We start from the raw sequence: 22,624 nt of genomic DNA, 5'->3' as shown, positions 1-22,624 counted from the left end.
GGCGCGGCGGCTGCGGCCCCGGCGGGGGCTCCAGGGAGCGGCGGGAGGCGCGCGGCTTCCCCGGGGACCGGGCTGCGGCCCCCGGAGCCGGGCCCTGCGGCGCGCCCGTCCCCGGGCGGGTTTGGAGTATGGAAAACATTCCCGGCTGCGCCGTTCCCGCACGCCTCTGTGCGCTGCGGGCTTGAAGCGTTGGCAGACAGTAATAAATAAGGCCTTGTTACCAGCAAAGCTGCTGGCAGCCGGGAAGAGAATTCGTCTACACAAAGTAGATAGACGGGCACTCCTTTATTACTGCGCAGGGGGGCACGGGGGTAGCTCCGGGCAAGCGTGTCCACCCTGGCATCAAAGTCCAGGGGTTTTTGTACACGCTTACTTTGTCGAGTCATTGTTACCTAAGTTTTTTTACACAGAATTGCATATTATTCTCGCTCTCAATTTTGACCTTTAAAGCAATCGGTTTTGCTAGCTATATTACCTATCAACATTCTGTAACATAATCATTGGTTATTCTATTTAATTTTACTGATTAGAATCCTTGATATCCAAACTAAGATGGGAAGGGGCAAGGGGGTTTCCAAGCGACGTATCTGGTGTCCGTGACGGTCTCCTTAACTTCTTAAAACACAGAAAAATGCAGCAGCTGGGTGACAAGGTATCCATGGTTCCTTGGCTTAAAACAATCCATCGAAACATCCAGTAATTTCCTAGTGAGGTCTCTATAGTTACTTACTAAACTTAACAATCCTAACTTGTACGTTTTACTTTTTTTCAGTTTTCTAACTTCTCTACTTGATTAAATCTTGATTATTTTGTCAAAGTTTCGTAACAGCCTCCAGCGTGGAAGTGCACTCAGCAAGGCTTGGCGCGTAGGGTCACCGGCACATGGGCTTGCTGAGTTATTACCTCCGTTTCTGTCCTTTCCGTGAGGTGAATTTCCTTTTCATCTCTCTCATCGCATCAGCCCTTTGTCCTCTGGCAACTGAGGAGAGATGGCGTCTTTAGCAGACGAAACGGAGCTGGAGCAGAGCCGCGCTGCTTGTGGTGAGCTGCAATAAAACCCTTGTGTCACTGATGGCACTTTGGACCTTCACCGTGGTCTGAGGGAAAGCATCGGATCCCTGACAGGTTCGCTTTGCCCTGGGAGGCATCACCTTTGTCATGGAGACCTCTCCAGCAAAGTCGGTGTTGGGAAAAGCGCTGGATTTGTTGGTTTTTGTAACCATGCAATGCTGATGTGATTGTTGCTTTAATGTGACGCTGACGAAGCAGCTGGGGTGGGATTCATTTGAATAAAAACCTGGAAACTGGCAGGAGTTTTTGGACATTGTGTCAGCTCCCTGGTTGTGAGGGAGGGTGAAACGGACCTCAGCCTGGGGCCAGCCTCCAAATCTGCCTCCCGTGCAATGTCCTCCTCCCTGCTTGGACCATGCATGGATCCTTCTCTCCAACATAAATTTGGTGCGTTTCGGCTGCTTGTATTTTCTACTCCTTCAGCTGCATGAAGACCTCCTGCCAGGGAAGCAGCCCTGTTCTCCAAGCCAGAGCCAGGATGCCCATGGGTGGACGTCCCACACCTCCCTGCCCTGTTCCCTGCAGCCCAGACAGCTGCTTCCCCAAACCATCTCCCTTCCCAGCCTTGCAGCCTCACCACAGCAGAGGTTTCTCTGGGGGTTGGCAGCCTCCAAGCCCCAGAGCCAGGGGAACCCCAGAGAGATGCCGCAGCAGGAGATGTGGCCGCTTCAAGCGAGGTCTTGGCATGGGAGGGAAGAGGTGTTTGCTCGTGCCAGGTTCCCACCACTGTGACCGGGTCCAGGGGTGTGACTGGCATCTCCACCTGGGTCTTGTCTTCCTCAGTGTGTCCTCACCTGAAAATCCCTTGAGTCTGAACCTGGCGTGGGGGCCAGTAGTCATGGGCTTGGGAGCAATTCAGTCACCTACATGAGTGTTGGGAAGTCTTGGCCCATCCGCATGAGGCTGGGAGATGCCACAGCTGTGGGACTGATGGAAAGCTCGTGTCTTTCTCAAGTCATCCCTGGAACATCCCCAACAGCTCCAGGCACATCCATGGGCATCTGAGCTACGGACTGAGGTGAGACCTCAAACACAGACATCTTGTCCAGACCTGCAGCTGCCACCATGGCCTTGTGGTGCTTGTTCTCCAGTGCTCGAAGAACCCGAGCAGCGCTTGTGCCCTGGGGAAGCAGGACTGGGGAACGTCCCACATGGACACAAACACACATGACATCTTGTCCCACTCACGGCAACCTCCACCTCTCCCCTCCCACTCTGCCACACCAGGCAGCTCTCCACCCTCCAGGACAGGAGCTACAAGGAAACTCTTGACTGGAAGGTGCTGGTATGTCCAAGGTGAGGTCTCCCTGCAGTTCCTCAGCCCAGCCGTGGGTCCCTCCCGAAATCCCACGTGGCTCTTGCCACTTCTCCCACCCACAACACAACCAGACAAGCCACACAGTCGGGTTTTTAAAACGGGGCCTTTCTCCATTTTATTTTGCCCAATAAAAATCCTTCACAGTCGGGTAGAGATAGGAGAGTGAGAGATACGTATACATATAGATCTTCGTATATATTTATATATATACATACCTCTGTACAGATATATTTATATATTCACCGTAGAAAATCGCAAAGGCAGTAGCTCTTCACATCTTGATAATCCAACGGAAACACACGACGGACTAGCAGGAGCTTGGGAAGTGTGGGTTAGTTTTAACGAGAATTTCTGAAACAGACACCCCTTCGCTGTACAAAAATGCCGGAACGCTGCATTTTACCTCTTCCTTTTTTCAACCTCCCATGTTTAAATACACCGACCACAGGCAAAAAGTCAAGACAACGGTGTTCGGAAGTGACTGGTGGACAGGAGAGACACCCAACTTTATGGAGTTCTTTTTTAAATATTTTATTTTTTAAGTGTGTATATATATATATATTTATAATTTTTTTTTACTATTTTTTTTTCTTTTTTTGCAAAGTCTTGTTAAACACAGTTCGGAGAACCAGCAACAGTCAACGCAGAAACGAAACAGTAACGCAGTCGAGTTCAGAACACTTCTGGTTTGAATTCACAGTAAGAGCAGAGAGAGACCAAGGAAGGCGTCAAGAAACGAACGAGAGGAAAGAAAGCACGAGGCTGGGGTGGAATTTACAGTTGGGTAGGTCCAAAACTTTGGACGAAGGGTCTGATGCAGAAGTCCTACATGCAGACACAGCCTGCGGCTCACCCGGCGGTGGAGAGCTCTGGCTGCTCCTCCACGGGACTTTTATTGCTGGTGAAATCAGACAGCAGGCTCGCTCGGGGGCGCCGGCTGGCCCAACCTGACGTTCTCCCGGCGGGGAGCTGGGCTTTGGGGGGGACACCTATTGATCTGCTGGAGAAGACGCAGAAGACAGGCGACTAAGCAACGTGCATCGATTTAGGGTGAGGAAACCCTCACAAGCGTAGTGCCCGGTGCAAGGCAAAGACCAAGAGGGATTCCTCTCGGCTCACAGCGTTTACCAGGTCCAAATGAGTGCAAACGAAGACACCTTGGAGAAGCTCCAGCCCTGGGCTGGGCTCTGCAGGGACACCACTGCGTGGAAAGAGACTGCATAGACGCGCTGGCCGGTTGTGCAGCATTTTTTTTTGCACCGGTGGTGGAACACTTTTGCATCGGTGGTGGAGCTCTGCCCACGCACGTTTTGCTCCCTTTGGCCACTGGAAGGGAACCCACGTGCCACCCATGGGGAAAAGGGGACCTTCTCCTCTGAGAGGGCTCCTAGGACAGCCTGGCTCCCAGGAATGGCAGAGCCAGTGCCATGGTCTCCCACTGGTGTCTGGCTGTCACCGAACGTGACTGTGAGCTCAGACGCCCCAGGGGACCCAGTGGCTCCCACATGGGTGAGCTAATGGAGAAGACCTGCTGCAGGGACCCAGTAACAGTCATGGGATGGGGACCAGAGAGGGATGGATGGACCATACCTCCTGGTGATCCAGACTGGTGGCCTACTGGGTATGGGCAGCTTCAGGCTCTCCAGGCAAATGAGGACCACCAAGCCCAAACCGTTGGTGATTACTGGGAGCAAGACTGGACTTCGCATCCCTTCCCAAAGGAGGAGAGCCCAGGGCTGGAGCTATGAAGGTATTCAAGGGAACATTGGCTTGCCTGCCGGTATCAGAGTTGGGAATAGTCCCTTTTAAATCTCTCTAGAAAAACCTATTGCTTTGTGACAGAAAGCAGAGACTCTCTGCCTGAGAAAACAGATCTGTAAAAGAGCCGTGAAGACACAACCTTGTGTGCCAGCAGTTGTCCCAGGCTCCAGACCTGACATGATCCCCTTCGCTGGGAGGAGGCTGATCCTGGAAATGCAGAGACTCATTTCTGGTGTTACCAGCAGTTGCGCTGCCAGCATGGAACATCCTATTGGGAAGCCAACATCTGCAAACAGCTGGATGTGATCCCAACCCCACAATACACTGGGGATGAGGTGGCATGGGTGCTGCGTGTCCCTACAGACCAGAGGCACTCATATACCCCTCACCTCCCTATCTTTCCAGAGAGTGGAGGGACCAGGGAGGCCCCAGAGCTGGCTGGGTGTGAAGCCCCATGCAGTGATGTCAAGTGATTGCAAGCCATGGAGATGCCCTTCAGCAAGAAGCAAGATAGCTCTTGGGGGTAAAGCAGGGCTGATATAGCTGACATGGAAATGATGAAGAGAAGAGATGAGGATCAGTAGTGTAGAAAGCTCCCCTGAGGGCAAGGTCGGGACACACCACTCTTGCTAGGGGCTCTGGGCTTCAGCTCCAGCTTGTTCAGATGTATCTGGGAGAGTTTTGGGAGGAGCCCTGACTGCTCCTGGGACAACGGGGATGGTGATGATATAAAAGGAGGCAGGAGAGTCTGGAGAGCTGGGGCAGAGGAGTAACAGGACAGGCAACATGATGAGCCGATCTTTAGCAAGGGGTCTTGATGAAAAGTGACTTTATAGAGTGGCCTTCAAGGCTTAGGCTGAAGGATTGGGTTAAAATATCGGGAAGCTGGGTCTGCTCCCATCTAGGAGGAGACCATTCATGGTCTTGGCAGGAATGGAGTGGACAAGGCTTAGCACAGCCATGGTACAGAGGCACGGTGAGGAGGCACGTGCCCAAGGCACAGACCCACCTGAGCACCCATTCACAGGAGCACTGTGAGTGGAGGAGCACAGATCTCCCATTGGCCCCATCTTCATGTGCCAAGGCTGGGAGCAGGGCTGGGACCCTTCGTGGAGCTAAGGTGGACAGAGATGCCATCAGCACCCCAAGCAAGAGAAGCAAAGATCATGGTGTCTTCACCTCAGAAGAATGTTTCCTGGTAAGGAGGGTGCTGAGGACACCCTGAGATGAGCTGGAGGGAGGACACCAAGGGGGCAGTCAGCAGGACCACCAGCTCTCAGGATACACATTTTCCTGGCCAATTCACGCTGAGCCAGAACAAACCCTTGACTGGACTCTGTAGCAACGTCTGCTGCTGAACTAGAAGAGACTTGTGGCCCTGAAGACAAATGTAATGACTTGGCATGCATTCTGTCTTCTTCCCAAGAAAAAAAGGGAGTTGCATCCATCCATTCTGCCTCCTGGGAACAGCCCCTGGTCCACACTTTCCCTGGGCAAAATGTGGAGCTAGTTGGCACAGCCATGAAGGATACTGGTGTAACCAACTGGGGACAATCAGCTTGCCCAGGAACTCATTTCTACCCTGTCCTATCTAGCACAGGAAGGGTCCTTCATGGCCCTGCAAATGTTCCCAGGTGGGACACAGGGAAATCCAAGCCCTCTCTTGTCTCATGCTAGCTCTCATTCCCTCTTCCCAGCGAACACCGGCCTCATCTGTCCCCAGGAAAGCGAGGAGGCAGCTCTGAGCATGCGGTCCAACACCCTCCAGAGATCTTTGGTCATGTTGCTCATGAGTTCGCTGTCTTAAGCAACCTATAAAGTGCCACTGTGAGGGGCAGGCGTGGGGTTGGGTTGGTCCTTTCCATGGGCAGAAGTCATGGGCAGCAGGGCTGGGAGCCGCTGTCTGCAAGGGGTTCTGGAGGGACACAAGGATGGGCAGAGGGGACTTCAGCCTTAACCAAGGGACAATTGCAAATCCTGGCTCGGGATGACAGCAAGCATCGAAGCAGGACAGAGTGGCACCAGGCCGCTCTGTTGGAGCCAACCCCAAGCGGATTGCCTTCCTGGGAGGTGCTGAGCCCCCCCCATTTCCACTGCAGCCAGCAAAAGCTCAGGGGGTGCTGAGCAGCCTCCGTGCAGCGCTCAGCGCTGGAACGCAGCCTCGACTGCTACTGTCAGTCCCGCTCACCAACATGGAAGCCACAGAGCTGTCTTGTCTCCTGGTTTAATCGTTGTATGTACAGAGCTGGGCTGTTATTTACATCCAAGTACACTTGTCTCCGTATAACGTAGCAGCATAAGAACAACAATTCGGTTCCTATCTTGAGTGCAGAAAGCCGGAGGTGATCTTCCTCCGGCATGATGCCAGCGACAGCAGGACTGGTGCAGCCGGCTGCCACGAGACAGCGGCAGAAGCTGAGTGGGACTGTGTGAAGCATAACAAGGTGCGATGGTTCTGAGGTTCGCACCCGAGGCGAGACAGGAGTGCTGGCAGTGCGAGGGAACTCGCCCAGCCGGGTCGGCATCTTCCCGCGACAGCGACCAACCTTGGAATGATGGTGGAGCAAAGCAACCCCACTCGCAGCAAGTGGTGAGAGGAGCTGCTTAGACCTTCCCTGGCACCAGGATAGCCTGCTTGGGCCAAATCCTCATGGATGGAAATTGCTGGAGCAGATCAGTGTCCTCTGTTTGCTCATCTAATGACCATATGGACATGCCTGGAGCATGACGCGGTTGCCCGCACACGGGTGATGTGCCACTAGAGATGCTCCAAGTCTTCCCACCACTGGCCTGGTTCTCCCATAGGTCTTGGATCATACTGGCCAGCCCCAGAGCATCTCTAATATCCCTGGACCCCACGTGTGGGCAACTGACCTGAGACCCTTGTCACCACCGCTTTTGCTGTTGGCCAATGGCAAGTTAGAGGTGACTTCTTGTTTCAGTGGAGACACTAACTGTGTGCAAGAATTATATGTGAGCCAGTATGTCACACTGAATCCCATCAGCTCCAGAGGCGGCTGGGCAAAAGTGGAGGAGACAGCTGGGTTATGGTCAAGCCCAAACCCTGAGATGAGTTTCATGGCACAGAAACATCTTATTGGCTCTGGCTGAGCCTCAAAGAGATGAGATGTCAACCTCCTTGGCCATTCCCATGATATGTAATCAAAACACCAGTCTGGCATCCCTTGGCTATCTTGCTCCAAGGCTAAGACCCCAGGGCCTCAACACAGACCAAGCTTGTGACGGGAGACTTCATCTAGTCAGGGGGTAAAAGTGTTAAGGTCTGGAAGGAGCTAGGTGAGCAGCTCCCACCTGGGCCGTATCTGAGCACGAACAACAGGAACCCAGGCATCCCACCATCATTTGCTCCATCTCTGCTGAGCAAAGGGTAGTCACCTCTGAGAGAGAGTGGTTGCCAACATGTTGGCCACACAGTGCTAGCTCATGGGAGAGGACGTGATGGGAAGCAGTGCATCCAGTTGTGGGGAAGAATCCTTTGTGGCAGTTTGGCTGAGGCGCTTGCCAAAACCATCTGTGTTTTACGTCACTGTAGCGTAGGAGGGTGATTTGTGCACGACAGCTGAGTGCTTGGGACGAATCTCAAGAGAGGGAAAACCACCATCAGCATCACAGCATCTTGATGGGTGTCTGCAAGGCTCTCTGTCATGTAGGGAAAGGCCACAATTGAAGTTGCTCAAATCTGTATTGAAACTTTAGATCAAAGTGATGCAGTGAAGAAGAAAGTGAAGAGAGTCTACCTTTCCTCCTCCAAGGTGAAAAATATCTCCCTGCTGCTCCTGCTCCATCCCAAGGAACTCTGCAGTCCCCGATGGATGCACTGTGAGGCCATTGAGTCCTTGGGCAGTCCAGCACACTCCAGCAGTCAGACAAACCCATATGTCTCCGGGTTTCGCTGGGTCCACCAAGACACATTCCTGGCACCACTGCAAAAAAGATCGAGGAAAAAGACGACGGAGCAAACCTGGCACACTGGAGGGCTTGGCTGATTGCTGCTGACTGGATCCAGGTACGTGGGGAGGCCAGGCAAGCTCCTGCTTCTCTTGCCCATGGATTAGCAAAGAGCTCTGGTGAGAAGGTGTCCCACAGGGTAATGCCAGTGTCCATTCCTCTGGAGTGTTAACGCAGTGAGGAATTGCAGTGTGCACCTCACCTACAGCAGATCCTTGAAACTCAAGCACTCTGCGTGTTCTTGAGCCACCGACTGAATCACTGTTTTCTGTGATGGTTAGAGGGAAACCGGCCTCACATCAGTGCAGCCAGGAGGAGCAAAGGTGGAAATGACCCTTCAGGTTATTGGACCCATCTTGTGGTGATGGCACTTGCTGTTGGGTTTGGTTTTCATGTGGTGGCCTCAAAAACACAATACGACCATCTGAGACTAAGTCTCCTGCAATTTCTCTATGCTTTATGCTTTTGCCCAAGGACTGCAAAGCCCTTCCCAAAGATGCCCCGCAACTGCTTTGGGAAGGAAGACAGGGTGGATTTGTCTGATGTAGAAAGAGATGCACAGAAAGCCGAGATGACACAAGACGTCAAATCTCCAGCCTTGTCATTGTGGGACGTTTGACTCCATCTCAAAGGTCCAGTGTATGAAATGGAGGAAGCTCTAGGATTTGCCTGACCAAGTGTAAGTTTGTGCAGCACATGTGGGTATCTTCCTTGGCATGGCAAAGTCTGCTGCTGGGTGACACCGGCCGGCGCTCCTTCCTTGGTGGGGTGTGTGGGCTGATGTCCAAGAGCACTGGAATGTCTGCAGGATTCATAGTGGAATTCATCTCCACACCCTTCAGGGGTCAGACCTGACCTAGTCCCCTCTCTGTGGCTGGTCCTGGGAGAGGGACTTAGCCTGAGCTACCCTGGTGTTTTCCAGGCTGATGGGTTGTGTCTTCTTCCAGCTCCCAAGGCACAGGCAGAAGTGATAGGAACAGCCAGGTGCCCTCAGCTAGGGTCTTGAAATGCTCTGGTCTCATCACACATCTCCATTTTCTATGGCTCCAGGGATCGCTGCCAGCCACCAACAGTTCCTGCCCAGTAATACTGTCTGTTGTCCTTGGCTGGAGGTTGGTGGGACTAACTGGAGTTTCCTCTCTCCAGCTCAGCCTCTTTGGTCAGTCTGGAGCTCACCACAACAATGTTTGATCCCAACTTGGAAGGTCAGACCTCGTGATGGAGAGAAGGGAGCTTTTGAGGAAGTGAACATGGAAAGTGAGTAGCTTCAGAGCTCCAGCCCCTCAACACCCTGAGGTTCTTCCTTGCTATGCAGATGAAACGTGATCTGGCCAAACTCTCCCTGGAGTCACCTCGCAGACATTCCAAAATGTCCCAGTGCTAATTCTAGCTTTGTTCTTCTAGCTGCTCCCTAGGACAAAGAGCCGAAATTCCCACTTGCGTTGATCCTTTGGCCAATGCCCAGTCAGTGCAAACTCCACTTTGCAGCAGTTTTTACTCTTTGCTGTGGATCATGGTAAAAAAACATCCGTGAAAGGAAGAGCCAAACCCACTTTGCCCACCTTTTAAAGCTGAATGCTGGTTTTTGATGCCTGCACCATCCTCGGTGACCGTGCATATAGGATTTGGTTATTACTCTGCCAGGGCATAAGCACTTGCGTGATCTTAAGCATTTTCTCTTCTTATGACTGATTTCATGCTCAGAGTTAGTAGCTGAATATTTTCTTAAGCTAGGCTTGTGTTATCTCTGTCCCTGGAATACGTGATGCCACGAAGGATGGCTGTGGGTGCTGTTTGAAGCGGCCGTACTGGAGGCTGACGCTCACCCTGGTGCAATCTCGCGGTAACGCTGATATGTGCTCACTGCAGCTCCTGAGCGAGGCTCGGGTGCCGGTTGTGTAAGCAGACCCTGGGCCGAGAGAGCGCACCGAAGCATCACTCGTTTGGCAACGGGGCAGCACAACTGCCCACCGTTGGGGCAAACTGCTAAAGCTTCAGTTTGCCTAAACATCCCACGGGTTTGGAGGCTTCCCCAAACCTTGATTCCACTGACTTTGGGAAGTAAGAGGGCTCTTGGGAAGGGAAACTAGCTTGGATTTCCAGGTTTTTTTTCCTTGCTGTAGCCAGCTTGACTATATATGGTAAGAACAGAGGGACCGAGGTGGAGGTGGGAGGGTATTTCTGCTCCCAGGGTTGCTCACAACCCAGGAGAGAAGTGGAACTGCAGAAGGAAACCACAATGAAATGATAACGCAGCATATGTCAAGCTCTGCTGGGCCTCCAAAGAGGCTCCTGCTGGGCAATCATTCCTTGTTGGCTTATGTTACCAGGACAGCCTCATCCTGCTCCTCAAGGATGTCCTAACCTCTTGCAACCATGGGCTGGCAAGAGGGAGTCGTCTGGTAGAGATATGTCTGGTTTCACGGAAATCAGTGGCCAACCTCCCACTGACTTCACTAAGACCACCGTCTAGACAGGATACTTGATGCAGAACAGTGAGTTTGCTCATGATCCCGAGAGCTTTGCTCCATTAGCCAATGTGGCTAAAAATGCTCCGAAAAAAACCCCAAACCTGCCACTTTGAACTGTTTTGCTGCACGTAAATGCTCGGAAAACCAAAGAAACCAAATACGATCCTCCAAAACAACCAACCAAAGGCGAGTGAATTGGAGGAGAGGGGGTGGCAGCCTCTAGCGAAGTAACAGTCACGGCAGATTACGAAAGAGCCAATTGACCCTCACCAGCTGTACTAGGAAAAAAATCAAGAGAGATGTCGCATTATCGATAGAAAAACAACGCACATCCACAGTTATTTTACCTACAGAGCACAGAAGTGTAGAGTAAGGGTGGTGGAGCTTGGTGCAAGCAGACTTGCACCGCTCCTACAGTAGCGTATTATCCTTCGGAAGATCACTGGCTTGAGTAGGTAGTACATGCACAGCAATTAGAAAATCATGTTGTATTGTCTTGGTCCCACCTTAGATCTCGGTGGACTCTATTCGCTCGAGTCTGGAGGGAGTCCATGGTTTTTTCTCCTCGGTGTGCGGAGGGCTGGTGGCCTTCGTGTTCATCTCATTCACCTTGTGCTCCAGGAGCTGGTTCTTCTGGTACATCTCCACGTAGTTCAGTTGCAGCTGCTTCTGGTACTTGATGACTTTCTCCTTCTCTTCTTGCCACGTACGCCGCTCCTCCTCAAAGTCCATCACCTGCTGCTCCCGCTGCTGCCGCTCCAGCTTCAGCTCCGTCTGGAGCCGCTCCACCTCCTTCCGCAGCGTGTTGACATTGTCCTCGCTCTGCCGCTGCATCTTGGCTTCGTCGCTCTCGCAGGCCAGCGGGTCTCGCAGCTTCTCACCAAGGTCCCCACCGAAAGGCCCCCCAGGTCCCATGCTGGCAAGTGTCCGCTTCAGGCCAGAGACCTCCAGCTCACAGTGGTTCAGTTTTTCCCTCAGCACCTGGACCTCGCTCATCTTCCGCTGCAGCTCGCTCTCGCAGATCTCCAGGTTGACGCTCTTGGAGCTGTAGGAGTCCTTCAGGGTGAGGATCTGCTCCTCCTTCTCCCGTAGGAAGTTCTTACCTTCCTTGAGCTGTGTCCGCAGTCCCACAATCTCATTCAGCTTTTGGGAGACGTCTGCTTGGGAGTCCTTCAGCTGCTGCTTTAGCAGGGAGATCTCACCTGCCTTCTGGCACACCTGCGGGGAGAGCATCTGTGAGGCAGGAGGAAGGCAGTGAGGAGCTGCCACCGCTGCTTGTCCCCTGTGCTGCCTATGAAATGTCTGTGTGGCCTCATGTTGGCAGGAGGCTCAGTTAATGGAGGTCACAGCCAGCGACAGTGCTCAAGGACTGAGCTCCAGCCTTCACCAGGACCCAGACCATGCCAAAGACCTAGAGGTTGTCCCCACATTTGTGGGGGAGATTTGGTGTTTCTTCCTGACTCTCAGGGACCAGATGCTGTTCCCAGCTGGAGCTGACCAAACAGCTAAGTGAAGTGCTGTGGTCCTCACCAGTGGTGAGCAGACACCGATGCTTCCCTCCCTGCATTCATCTTACCTAACCACGAGTCTGTAGTGCTTGACCCCAAACCCTCTGCTCTCAGCAGAAGCTTTCCCACTGACCTCAATGGGATCTGGACCTTGAACAAACCTGAGACAGAAACATCTCAGACCCAAAGACCACCTGGGCTCTCCCCAAACACTGGGAGTGTAGGACAGGGTGCAGAGACAGTAGATATTACTTACTTGTCCTATTGACACTTGCCTTCCCAAACGCCCCTGAAGAACCCAGTTGACTAAATTTTAGGTTTCACTTCACTGAGGACAGTCCAAGGACTGTTAGCTATTAAATTATTTTGGGGCAGGACATGAAGAGTGACAGCCCCTCTGCCAAAGATCAAGGAGAGAGCTGTGACCCACCCTTGATGAAATGTGACTACCATGCACTGTCCTTGGGCACTGGAGTTTCAGGTGTCATCCTGACTGGCTCAGGTCTCACTGTTTAGTAGGGTGCACAAGCCCAGTGGAAATACCCTTGCTGCAGCGTGTATTCACATTATGTGGGTGTCACCGTTCAATATGACACTCCTCTGCACCTGTGTAGTCCACCAAAAGTGACAGTTGCATGAATAGTTGAGGGTACTGGAAGTGAACCATAAAAATGACCAAACCCTCATTTTCCCATGAACTCCGTGGTTTTCAGAGCTTTGCACTGGCAGACCTGAACTGTCCGCTGTGGATGATTGCAGAAACAAACAGTCCTTACCTATGCTGGTAGGAGTCTGGGCTGGGCAGTGGCATCAAGGAACCATCAGTGATCAGAGAGGATAGGCATAATTAAAAAGAGACTTCGTAGCCACCTCCAGACTGGGGTGTCCCATCCTCCTGAAGCACCTGTCTCTTGTCATAACACATGAAATGCTTGGCCTTTCCTCCCTCCTGCGGTGCCTGCAAGGTCCCTTGCTGCTCTGCTCCAGCTGGGTCAATGCTCCTCAGACAAACTCTCCTCTCCACCACCTTCATTGCAACCTCCACCTTTCTCTTCTATTAGAGGACTTGCCTGGCACATAATGTTGAGCAAGACCTTGAAGCTCAGCTATCAGGACAGTCCAGTGCTTACTATGCATGGCTGAAGAGCTAGGAGACGTACCCAGTCACTTCCTACTGGTAGCAGCTTTCCCTGGACCTTGACAGCCATGGTGGTTCCCCATGCAGACCTACCTCTATGAGTACCCACATCCACACCAGCACTTGTCTGCAGCAGATGCAGAACCATATCACGCTGGTTTAGCTGTAGTTAGAGTGGTGTAGTTACTGTCTAGCTAAAAACCTGCACAATTTACTGAAAGTGCTCTCCCTGGGCTGGCTCTTCCCAAAAGGCAGAGAAATACATGATGAAGAACAGTTTGGGTAGGCATCAACTTACAGATTAAACCACTTAAATTTAGGCCTCTACTTGGGTGCTGCGGAGATCCAGGCAATACAGTCCATGGAGCCTGGAGAGCAAGTCAACAAGTGTCGGTGTCTACAAGTTTTAGGTGTCTTGATCCACAAGCTGGATCCCGATCTTTACACCAATATCACTGAAATAGCTGTTGCAGACAGAACTACAGCAGTGAAACAAACAATTACTGGTACAAAATCAGAGAACGTTCCAGACCTAACTTGTTAGAAAACAAAGGAGGCATCATGTGGGACAACGCAGCCTGCTTGTTCTGGGATGTAGCTTGCAGAGATTTTACAGCAAGCCTCTAATAAGCTCCACTGAACATCTGCAAATAGCACATTTCAGAGCCTAATTAATCCCAGCTTCATTGACTTTCCATCAGGATTAGCAGAATAGGGTCTTCCTGATTCTAGAGCTATGTTTTGCCTCTGCACTCTTAATAAATTTAAAGTTTCTAGCCAGTCCATGGAAGGATTAAAATTCCTCACATGATCAAGCTGGAAAAAAAATATGTTAGTACTGGCTATACAAACAGACTTTGATAAAATGTTCTAAAAATAGAAACAGTAGAAAAAAATATGTCAGACTCAAAAGGAGAACTCGAAAGAGGAATTTGCCTTTCAGCCTTTTAAGAGAGAGAAACTTATTAACAACTGAAAACAGCGTGTTACAATGGAAAGCATGAGGTAAACTTGGCCATCGGTGTCATTCTTAGCTCACTTGCTTTATATCTTAAAAAAAAAAAAACATCAAATATTTGAAAAACGGTTTCAAGGTTTGCCCAAATGCAGATGTTAGAAGAATTTAATTAAAACAGACTTAAACCCATTTTTGGTAGGCACAAATACCTCTATGGAAAGATCTGTATTCCCTGAGACTGGATTCAAATGTCACAGGTTGGAGTCACGGGATTGTGAAGCCAAATTATTAATCAGCACAGGAAGCGTGCGGAAAAAAATTGTGTTCATTTCAGTTTATTTGAAAACTATGGACTTGGGGCTCAGACAAATAAAGAGGTGACTGGAGTGTCACCTGTTACCTGGAGGCCACCAACCTGTAGGCATTGTCTGTGGGGTCCACTTAGGGCACATGGGAAGTACTTTGCCCCATCCCTGCAGGTGTTCAAGGCCAGGTTGGATGGGGCTTTGGGCAGTCTGGTGTAGTGGAGGGTGTCCCTGCCCATTGCAGGGGGCTTGGAACTAGATGGTCTTTGAGGTCCCTTCCAACCTGAACCATTCTATGATTCTACTTTGGGTTACCAGAGCCCTCAGCAAATACGTCACTCAAGGTCTGCTACAACGAGGCTCTTACCTCCCACTTGGTCTCTTCAATCTTTGGAAGAAACTCAGCCTGCTCCTTCTTGAAAGCTACAAATTTCTTCTCTAGCTCCTCTCGTTGCTGGAGGAGTTGTCCCATGTCATCTTGGAGTTTTTTTTTCTCCTGCTGGAGCTTGAAGATTTGGAGCTGCAAGGCCTGCTGAGCCCGCTGCGCCTTTTTGGAGACCTGTTGCAATTTGTTGGCGTAGTTTTGCCTCAGGTCCTCCATTTCCCTCTCCCAGATCTTCTGCTTCTCCTCGAACACTTGGAAGATGGCTGCCTCGCTTTTGTCCAAGTTCCTTCGCATCTGGAGAACCTCCTGCTCCTTCTCCCACAGCCGGTCTTCCAGGTCTTGGATGATGTCGTCCGTTGAAGGCGAGTGGAAAGGCATCGTTTCATTGAGATGGTTCAGTCTGTTGAACGAAGAAGTGCTCTTGCTCGAAGACCGCCCACTGTCTGAGGTAGATATCCCGTTGTATCCCGTGATGTTCTTGTCCACGTAGGTTGTACCGATGCGGTTGATGTGGCTGGTGGAGGCGCTCATTGGACCCACGTGCTGGCTGTAGCCTGTCCCATACGTGGGCAGGCTCGTTAATGAGTTACGGCCCGAATCCGACAGGCCCCCCACTTGGTTTGTAGTCCTGTTAAGGCTGCTCTTGTCGAGTCCACTTTTGGGTGCGGACGGGCTATTGCTGTTGGCATGGTTCAAGCTCTTTCTGTTCTCTGTCACCCCGTTGCTCTGCGGCGGGCAGAGGTTCTGCATGGAATGGAAGTTTTTAGGAACTACTGGTTTAAAGGCTGAGGGTCTAACTAAGGGCTCATTGCTCTGCAAAAGGAAAAAGGACCACGCATCAAACATAGCAGGAAGCTTGGTAACAACATACAAAAGAGACACATCAGCACAGGGTGGGGCTGATGGAGCTAAGACCTCTTGGCTAGCTCCGTATTTCTCTGCCTTATTACACCCTGGGCCGTTTGGGATTTAACAAGGAGGACCTGTGGTGACTCGTAGGGCAACGCTTTGTCTTCCCTCGTCCCAGCTGAAAAAACAATCTTGACTCATCCCAAATCTGCGTGTTTTTTCCCTAGAATACTCCTGGGGTCCTCTTATTGCTCTTGCAAGAAAGAGGGCTGTCACCTGACTACCAGCCCTGATCAAAACAACTCTTTGATTTTGGCAGGTTATATTTTGAAGGACTTCTAGCGTTGAGGGTGCCTTGCCTTTTTGCTGAAAACTGAATTGAACCCTTGGATTAGCAACTGATTAGCATCATGTTTCCCTCCTGCCAGCAGTCATCTGTCTCCTGTGTGAACATCACGTCCTGGTTACGCTTGGACAGGAATAGGTAGGAGCTATGACCCCAGCAGTGACACCAGGCAAGGAACATGCTGAAGCTGCTCTTCATTTGAACGTGTGTTTCCTGTGGCCATAAGCAATGCTGGGGGGAGAACTGACCTCAGCTGTAAAGGATTTAGAAAGGATTTTAAAACCTTGCACATTCATCGCCGTGTGAACGTACCTACAGAAGCAGAATATTCCTCAAAATGAGATTGAGTCTCCCCTACTGCAGGTGAAATTAACCCAGAAGAAGCCGCCTTGTATTAGCAAAGATGTTTTGAAAACTCCTTCCAGGAGAAACAGAACAAGCCCTGGTGAGCAGGCAAGGTTGGACACCAAAAACCTGGCACCTGGCATGTGGTCCTGAGATGGACTACAGGGGCCGGTGGATTAACAACCCAGGAGACAAGGCCACCAAATGCTGCAGAAATAATACAGCACAAGGCAGCATCCCCAGGGCACAAATTATGGGAGTCGCTGGAGCAGAGCAGCAGGATGTATAAAATGCTGGTGGCTCTGGGGCTCTGCTCCTCCAGGCCTGGGAGATGTTTGCTCCCTGCAGCTGATAAGAGCCATGAGGACTGTGCTTGGATGGATGGTAATGCTCACAGGGGTATTTTTCAAACCTTGTCAACTTGTCCCTCACAAGAGGCACTGGGGTTTTGAACAGAGGCTTGTAGCTGCTTTCGAACAGCATCTTTTGGTGGCAGTGGGCTGTTGGAGATTGCCTATAAATGGCACAAAACATATGAGTGTGACTCAGATGCTGCACCTACTGAAATAAGAGCTGACTCTTTTGAGGCTTTGAGCAACCTTGAGTAGTGGAGGGTGTCCCTGCCCATGGCAGGGGGGTTGGAGCTGGATGATCTTTGAGGTCCCTTCCAACCCTAACCATTCTATGATTCTATGACTCCAGCTCCCTCCTCTGTCAATAAGGTGGTAGGCACAGCATCCTGGGTAGGTTGGAACTGCCAGTGATTTAAATACAGGCTTAAAAGAGATGGAAACTTAGCTGTGGAAGACTTCTTATCATGCTCTTGGGTTCCTCAAGGACTAACATTCCCCTTTGCTCAACCCTCTGAAAGTAATAGGAATTATATTATCTGTATTTAATAATGATGCCATCTATATAGTAAGAGTTAGACTATCTGTCAAGGTTGCACCATTGCCCAAGGCTTCCTGGTCTGTGTTTTTAGAGATGTGCCATGGTCATCACTCCACTCCAGGAGGTGGGGATTCTCACCTGGTCTAGTTTGCCGGAGATTGGCAGTATCTTTGGTGGGTTACTGGGCTCTCGGTACTGGGGAGGAGGTGGCATGTTCTTCTCATTGTTGGTGGTCACATTCCCACAGATGTCCATCTTCACCTTCTCGCTCTTGCGCAGGTCGCCGTTGATATAGAGGGAATTGGAGACCTTCTCCGACTTGTATGTCTTCTCCTCGCCGGAGTAGCGGTTGGAGATCTCCCGTGTAGAGTACCCGTTGCGAGATCCCTCCGTCTGCCGGCTGCTGCTCTGCGTCCGGGTCCCCACGCTCTTCATGGCGAACTCTTGGTCGTTGGCGACTCCGCTGCCCACGCTCCCCATGGTGCTCTGGGAGGTGGGTTGGGATGGCCGGGGAGCAAAACCGTGGAAGTTTTCCGGGCTGGGATAGGTTTGGTCACTAAGAACGGGCAGCGTCTCTAGCGTGGCCATGGCAGCGCAGAGGTGAGGTGGAGGCACAGGTCAGTGGCACTGGGAGATGAAGAGAAGGAAAGAACTGTTAAAGAGATGCCTTTTGTCTACCATACCCTTTACAGATTGGCATTGTGCAGAGATGACCAAGTGTCCGGGCTGGGTGATGCAAGGCCCGGAGCTGTCATGTCTCAGTCTATGGTATGGAGCAGATGACGAGGCTGTCCTCCTCTCTGTGACCTCCAGACCCCCTTGGAGGAGCAGTGTGCAGTAGACCTCCAAACCACACTCATCGCCATGCTAAAGAGCTGATCTTAAGCTCTCCTCCTCGGGGAGGAGGTTGCACGGGTTTTAGTGGGCACAGCTCTACGGCATTGGTTGTGCACAACCATTTGAAATTCCTGAGCTTTAATTATTTCTGTCACTTTTCCCAAGTTTGAGCAAATTTATTTGGCCATAGAGATGGAAGGTTCCCAGCCCTGGTCCATCCTTAGCCCCATATGATATTGGTCCCTCCAGCACATCCCTTAGGGATGCTTCAACAGGGCTTAAGCAACACACTTTCCATCTCTTCCTTGGCAGTGTTATCCCATGGACTTGTACTTTTATAAAGATGTTTTTGTCCAGATGTCATCCTAAAGCTGTGCCTTGGACTGGCCAAAACTAGACCATAAGAAGTGGATAACATGCAGATAATGGTTTTAACATTTTCTCTCCCACTGGGACTAGTCCTCTCGTCTGAGTGCTCTTCCTCAGCTCCACCACCATCTCAAACCCCAGTCCTGCGATTTCAGCCTTCGTAGGTGCCCAGGCCTATTCACATCTGTGTTTTTGGGGAAATTCCCCAAATACTGGTGTTTGCATGGGTGCTGAATTTATTATTAGCTGAGGCAGTCAAGGTCTGGAGCTACTGGTGCTAAGACAGGTCTCACATGGGGACAATTTATAACTTCCTAAAAGACCTTTTGAAAGTCCCTTCTGAAAGTCCCAGCTGAAAATCAAGCAGTTTCTGCACTCTTGGACCCAGCAGTAGTGGATCTGGTCTGCACTGCCCCCACTACCCCCCTGAGGGTGACAAAGCCCCTGCAGTCATGTCCCAGCATGGACTGGGACTAGGAAAAAAACACCAACATGAATTTACTTCTCTCAACAGAATTTCTTTAGTCACAGAAACCCAGGGGTTCTCCCTGATGGGCATACCCATAAAATATGAGCATTGGGGAAGCTGCTCCATGTTGAACTGAGCTGGAGCAGAAGATGGAGATCTTGCAGAGAGTGACTGCATTCCCCACGATTCCCTTTCCCTTTCCCTCCACTGAGGTCTTAACCTTGTCCTCTGCAATGCAATCAGCCCCACAAAGGTGTAAAATCTTATTTAAGAAAATAAAAAGACCAACCCACAACAATTTTTTTTTTTGGTTGTCTCATTGAATAATGGTGAATTTGAACCCGTACCAGCTAAAGATCTCACTACCTGAGGGAAGGGAGAAGATGCATTGCAAAGTTTGGGTGATTGCGATGAGTCCTGGGGTCTCTGTGTTTGGAGAAAGACCAGCAGGTAGGGGAGGTGGAGAAAATCCCCATTTCAGTGGGGTTTTCCCTATTCTTGGGGTGGGGATGTTAAATCAGCCCTTCCCAAGCAAAGCAGGAGAGCTGGGTTTATTTCCCTGGAGAGCTCGCTTAGGTCTAGAGCTCGGCTCTGATGTGGTGTCTCACGGGGTCTTGCTGTTTGCACTAATAATGGAATGGGAAAGAAAAATTAAAAAGGTTAAAGCAAGGTCTGTGCTGCTCAACTTCACTTTTATTAAATTGCGCTTCTGGAGGCTTCTGCCAGGCGCACTGCCTGTAGCCTCCTCCCTTCTTCCAGGGTCCCCATCTTCTCATAGAAAGCTGCCCTGTCCAAAATAATGGCCTGAGTGTTGTGGGGCTGGAGGGCAGACATGGCAAACTGCTGTACCGGTGGGAGAAGACACAGAGCTGATACCTACAGTGATTTGGCAGGGCTCCTGTGAAGCAGAACAGGGTATGGAGGTATGTGAAGCATACAGGGTATGCAGAGGGAAAAAATGGTTTAAGGAGGTGCTCCAGTGAAAGCCACCATCCCTGCTGAACTCCTGTTGAGGTGTGAAGGAACCTCCCAGGTCTGAGACACACCAGGTGTGCCCTATCATGGAAAGGGGACAAGGCAGCTACAAGGCAGAGGAGGACGCGCCCAGTGGTGTAACATTCTCCATCCCCTTGCATGTTGCCCCACCAAGGAGGGTCCCCCAGGGACTTGCCCTGCTGGACCACCAGCAATATGAAGCGATGAGCATTGGGTAAGCATTTTGTAGTCACTGCTAATGCCCTTCCTGCAACTTGCACCTTTGTCCCCAACAGAGACATCTCCACGTCACACACTGGTTGAGGGCTAAAGGCTGAGGAGCAAATGAAAATCACACAGTGCAGCCTGGGGACCCACTACAATCAAAGCACTTCAATGTTTATCAGTCGTTAGTAACAAAACCTCCAGCAGCAGAGAGAAGTGTCCGGGTCTGGTCACGCATCCAGCATGTGATATTCGGACACGTCTCTCTCCAACGCACTGAGCAGGAGTCAAAGGCTTATGACCCCTTTGCCCACTAAAGGCACTTTCCACACAACACCACCATAGATAGTTCATGGGTTCACAATGCCCAGGGATTAGTCCATGTGCCTGCTGGGCATCTGGAGGCTTGGTTGAGCTATGGAGCAATGAGAAGGGGTGGAGAAGACCCATCTGAAGCCACACTCAACCCACAGTGCCTCTGAGTTTTATTAGTCAAGGGAAGACTTTTTGTTTTGCTAATTCAAGAATAACCTGCCTTTCAGTGACTTTGAGATCTTTATAGGCTGTGTCTTTTTTTATGGGACACCGTCACGGGAGGGATGTGCTGGAAGGTCTCAGCTCCAGACAAGCGAAAGGCAGCGACTACATCCCCTCCATGCAGTCCTCCCTGGCCTTGTTCAACCGGTCAAGGAGAAATCCAGGTTACCTTTCCCTTGCTGGGTAAATTCCACAGTGACATTTGCACATTTACTTTGACTTTCTGAGGGCAGGATGAAGTCACCGGAAAGTTTGATCCTTCAAAAAAAAGAAAAGCCAATGCAACAACGAGCAGGGAAGGCAAGTGAGCCAGTGTCCTTAGCCTGGTGAGAGCCACAGTGTGGGCAGAGACGTGGCAATGCCCTCCAGGACAGCTCAGCCCTGTGGCATCTCCATCGTTGGTCTTCACCAGCAGAGTATCACGGCTTTTCTCTGCTCTTGGGGACCTCCTGGCTCCCAGGCAGTGGTTTCCACATCAAGCAGGCACCTGCTTAGGGCCATGTCCCGAGCCCACTGGGATGCTGAGCCGGCATTCCCGCTCAGTGACAGCAACCCAAAAGCAGGGGGGGGCTTCAGCTGCCTTCTTGGGATGTGAGATCAAAGCTACACCACAGGGCCAGGCTCTGAAAACAGACCTTTTTACTTTTTTTTTTTTTAATTCCCTTTTAACTGGGAACCATCCAAGAAAATATTCTGAAAAAAATGGTTATTAGGCTTATGTTTACTGTAAACCCAAGATCTGATAAACAGCATACGGACGAGTGTTACAAATATGTTATTAAGGAGATTGCAGAAGTGCCAACAGATCCCTGACAGTACAGCTTTGTTTGCCAAAAAGGGCCATTTTTTTCGAAAACAACGGCTCTCGCTTTTGTGTCTTCTGGCCAGCACCAGTTCCCAGTCAGGTTTTACCCGGGTCATTCCTCAGGTGAACTGTGAAATCAAGTTTTGAGCACAGCCAGGGAAGGAATAATGCTGTCAGGCTCCAGTGCAGAGCTCGAGGGTCTTTTTTTCTCCTTCCAGGTTTGGAGGAATGCATGATTAAAAACTTCCCCAGGACATTTCTCCTCCTTAAATCCCATATCCACCTCCCTCCCACAGGAACGCAAACTAAAATTGGGTTTACGGATGATTTCCAACAAGAGAAACAGGGATTCTGAGCCTGGCAGTCCATGAACACAGGGGGCTGAGGGAAGCTCACTGGCTCACCTTTACCAGCATTTCACTCCCAAGCCCGTCATTTAGAAGGAAAGAGAAGTCACCTCTGAGCACAGCTGGGCTTGGAAGAGACCCCTGAGCCACGTCAGAGGGGTGAAAGCGGCTTCCTCTGCCCCATGGTGGTGTGGAGAGGCTCCAGACAGGTGGAAAACCAAAGCAGGAGTTTTAAGCAACCTGCCAGCCACTGCCCTTTCCAGATGTTTTATCTTTCCAGATGTTACCTCCCACCTTCAGTGGTGAGGAAGCACCAGGACCACCTCACTCCTCATCCTCACCAGGCTCTCAAGAAGACACTGGGTCCATCCTACCTCCTAAGGAGAACTAGCTCTACCCAAATCACTCCCAACCAACATCTGTCTGCCCATCCATCACAGCAGCTACCACCTCTAAGAGCTGACACTCAGCCCTTGCCGAGCTCTGCTCTCACTCCAGTTCCTCAGAGCCCCATGGTTACAGCAGGAACCCAAGCGGAAGGACTTTCTGGAGACACAAAAGGAGAAGGGGACCTGGAGATGCCCACCAGGAAGGGTGCTTTGAACCAATCCAGGCTGACATTGCCACACCAGGACCTTACCCAGGAAAAGTGCCGTGTCTGATCAGTACAGCCAGCCTCCTCTCTGGCCAGGGACATTGAGACTTCTCACAACAGTGTGGGTCCCCACCACCTCCATGTTGCACA

General features: G+C 51.0%; 1 protein-coding gene across 1 annotated transcript; it reads right to left on the bottom strand.

Annotated features, from left to right (window-relative positions):
* Positions 1–11,097: 11,097 nt before the first annotated feature.
* On the bottom strand, positions 11,098–17,903 carry LZTS3 (leucine zipper tumor suppressor family member 3). The gene is made up of 3 exons (XM_009980445.1): positions 17,454–17,903; positions 14,867–15,697; positions 11,098–11,808 (listed from the first exon to the last, which is right to left on the bottom strand). The coding sequence occupies exons 1-3, from the start codon at positions 17,901–17,903 to the stop codon at positions 11,098–11,100; spliced, it is 1,992 nt and encodes a 663-aa protein (XP_009978747.1).
* Between the last annotated feature and the right edge of the window lie 4,721 nt (positions 17,904–22,624).

The sequence above is a fragment of the Tauraco erythrolophus genome, chromosome 5 (assembly GCF_009769465.1).
Source record: "Tauraco erythrolophus isolate bTauEry1 chromosome 5, bTauEry1.pri, whole genome shotgun sequence".
In the NCBI taxonomy this organism is placed as follows: domain Eukaryota; kingdom Metazoa; phylum Chordata; class Aves; order Musophagiformes; family Musophagidae; genus Tauraco; species Tauraco erythrolophus.
Note: the sequence above shows the minus strand (reverse complement) of the source record. Positions and strands in the feature narration are given on the sequence as shown.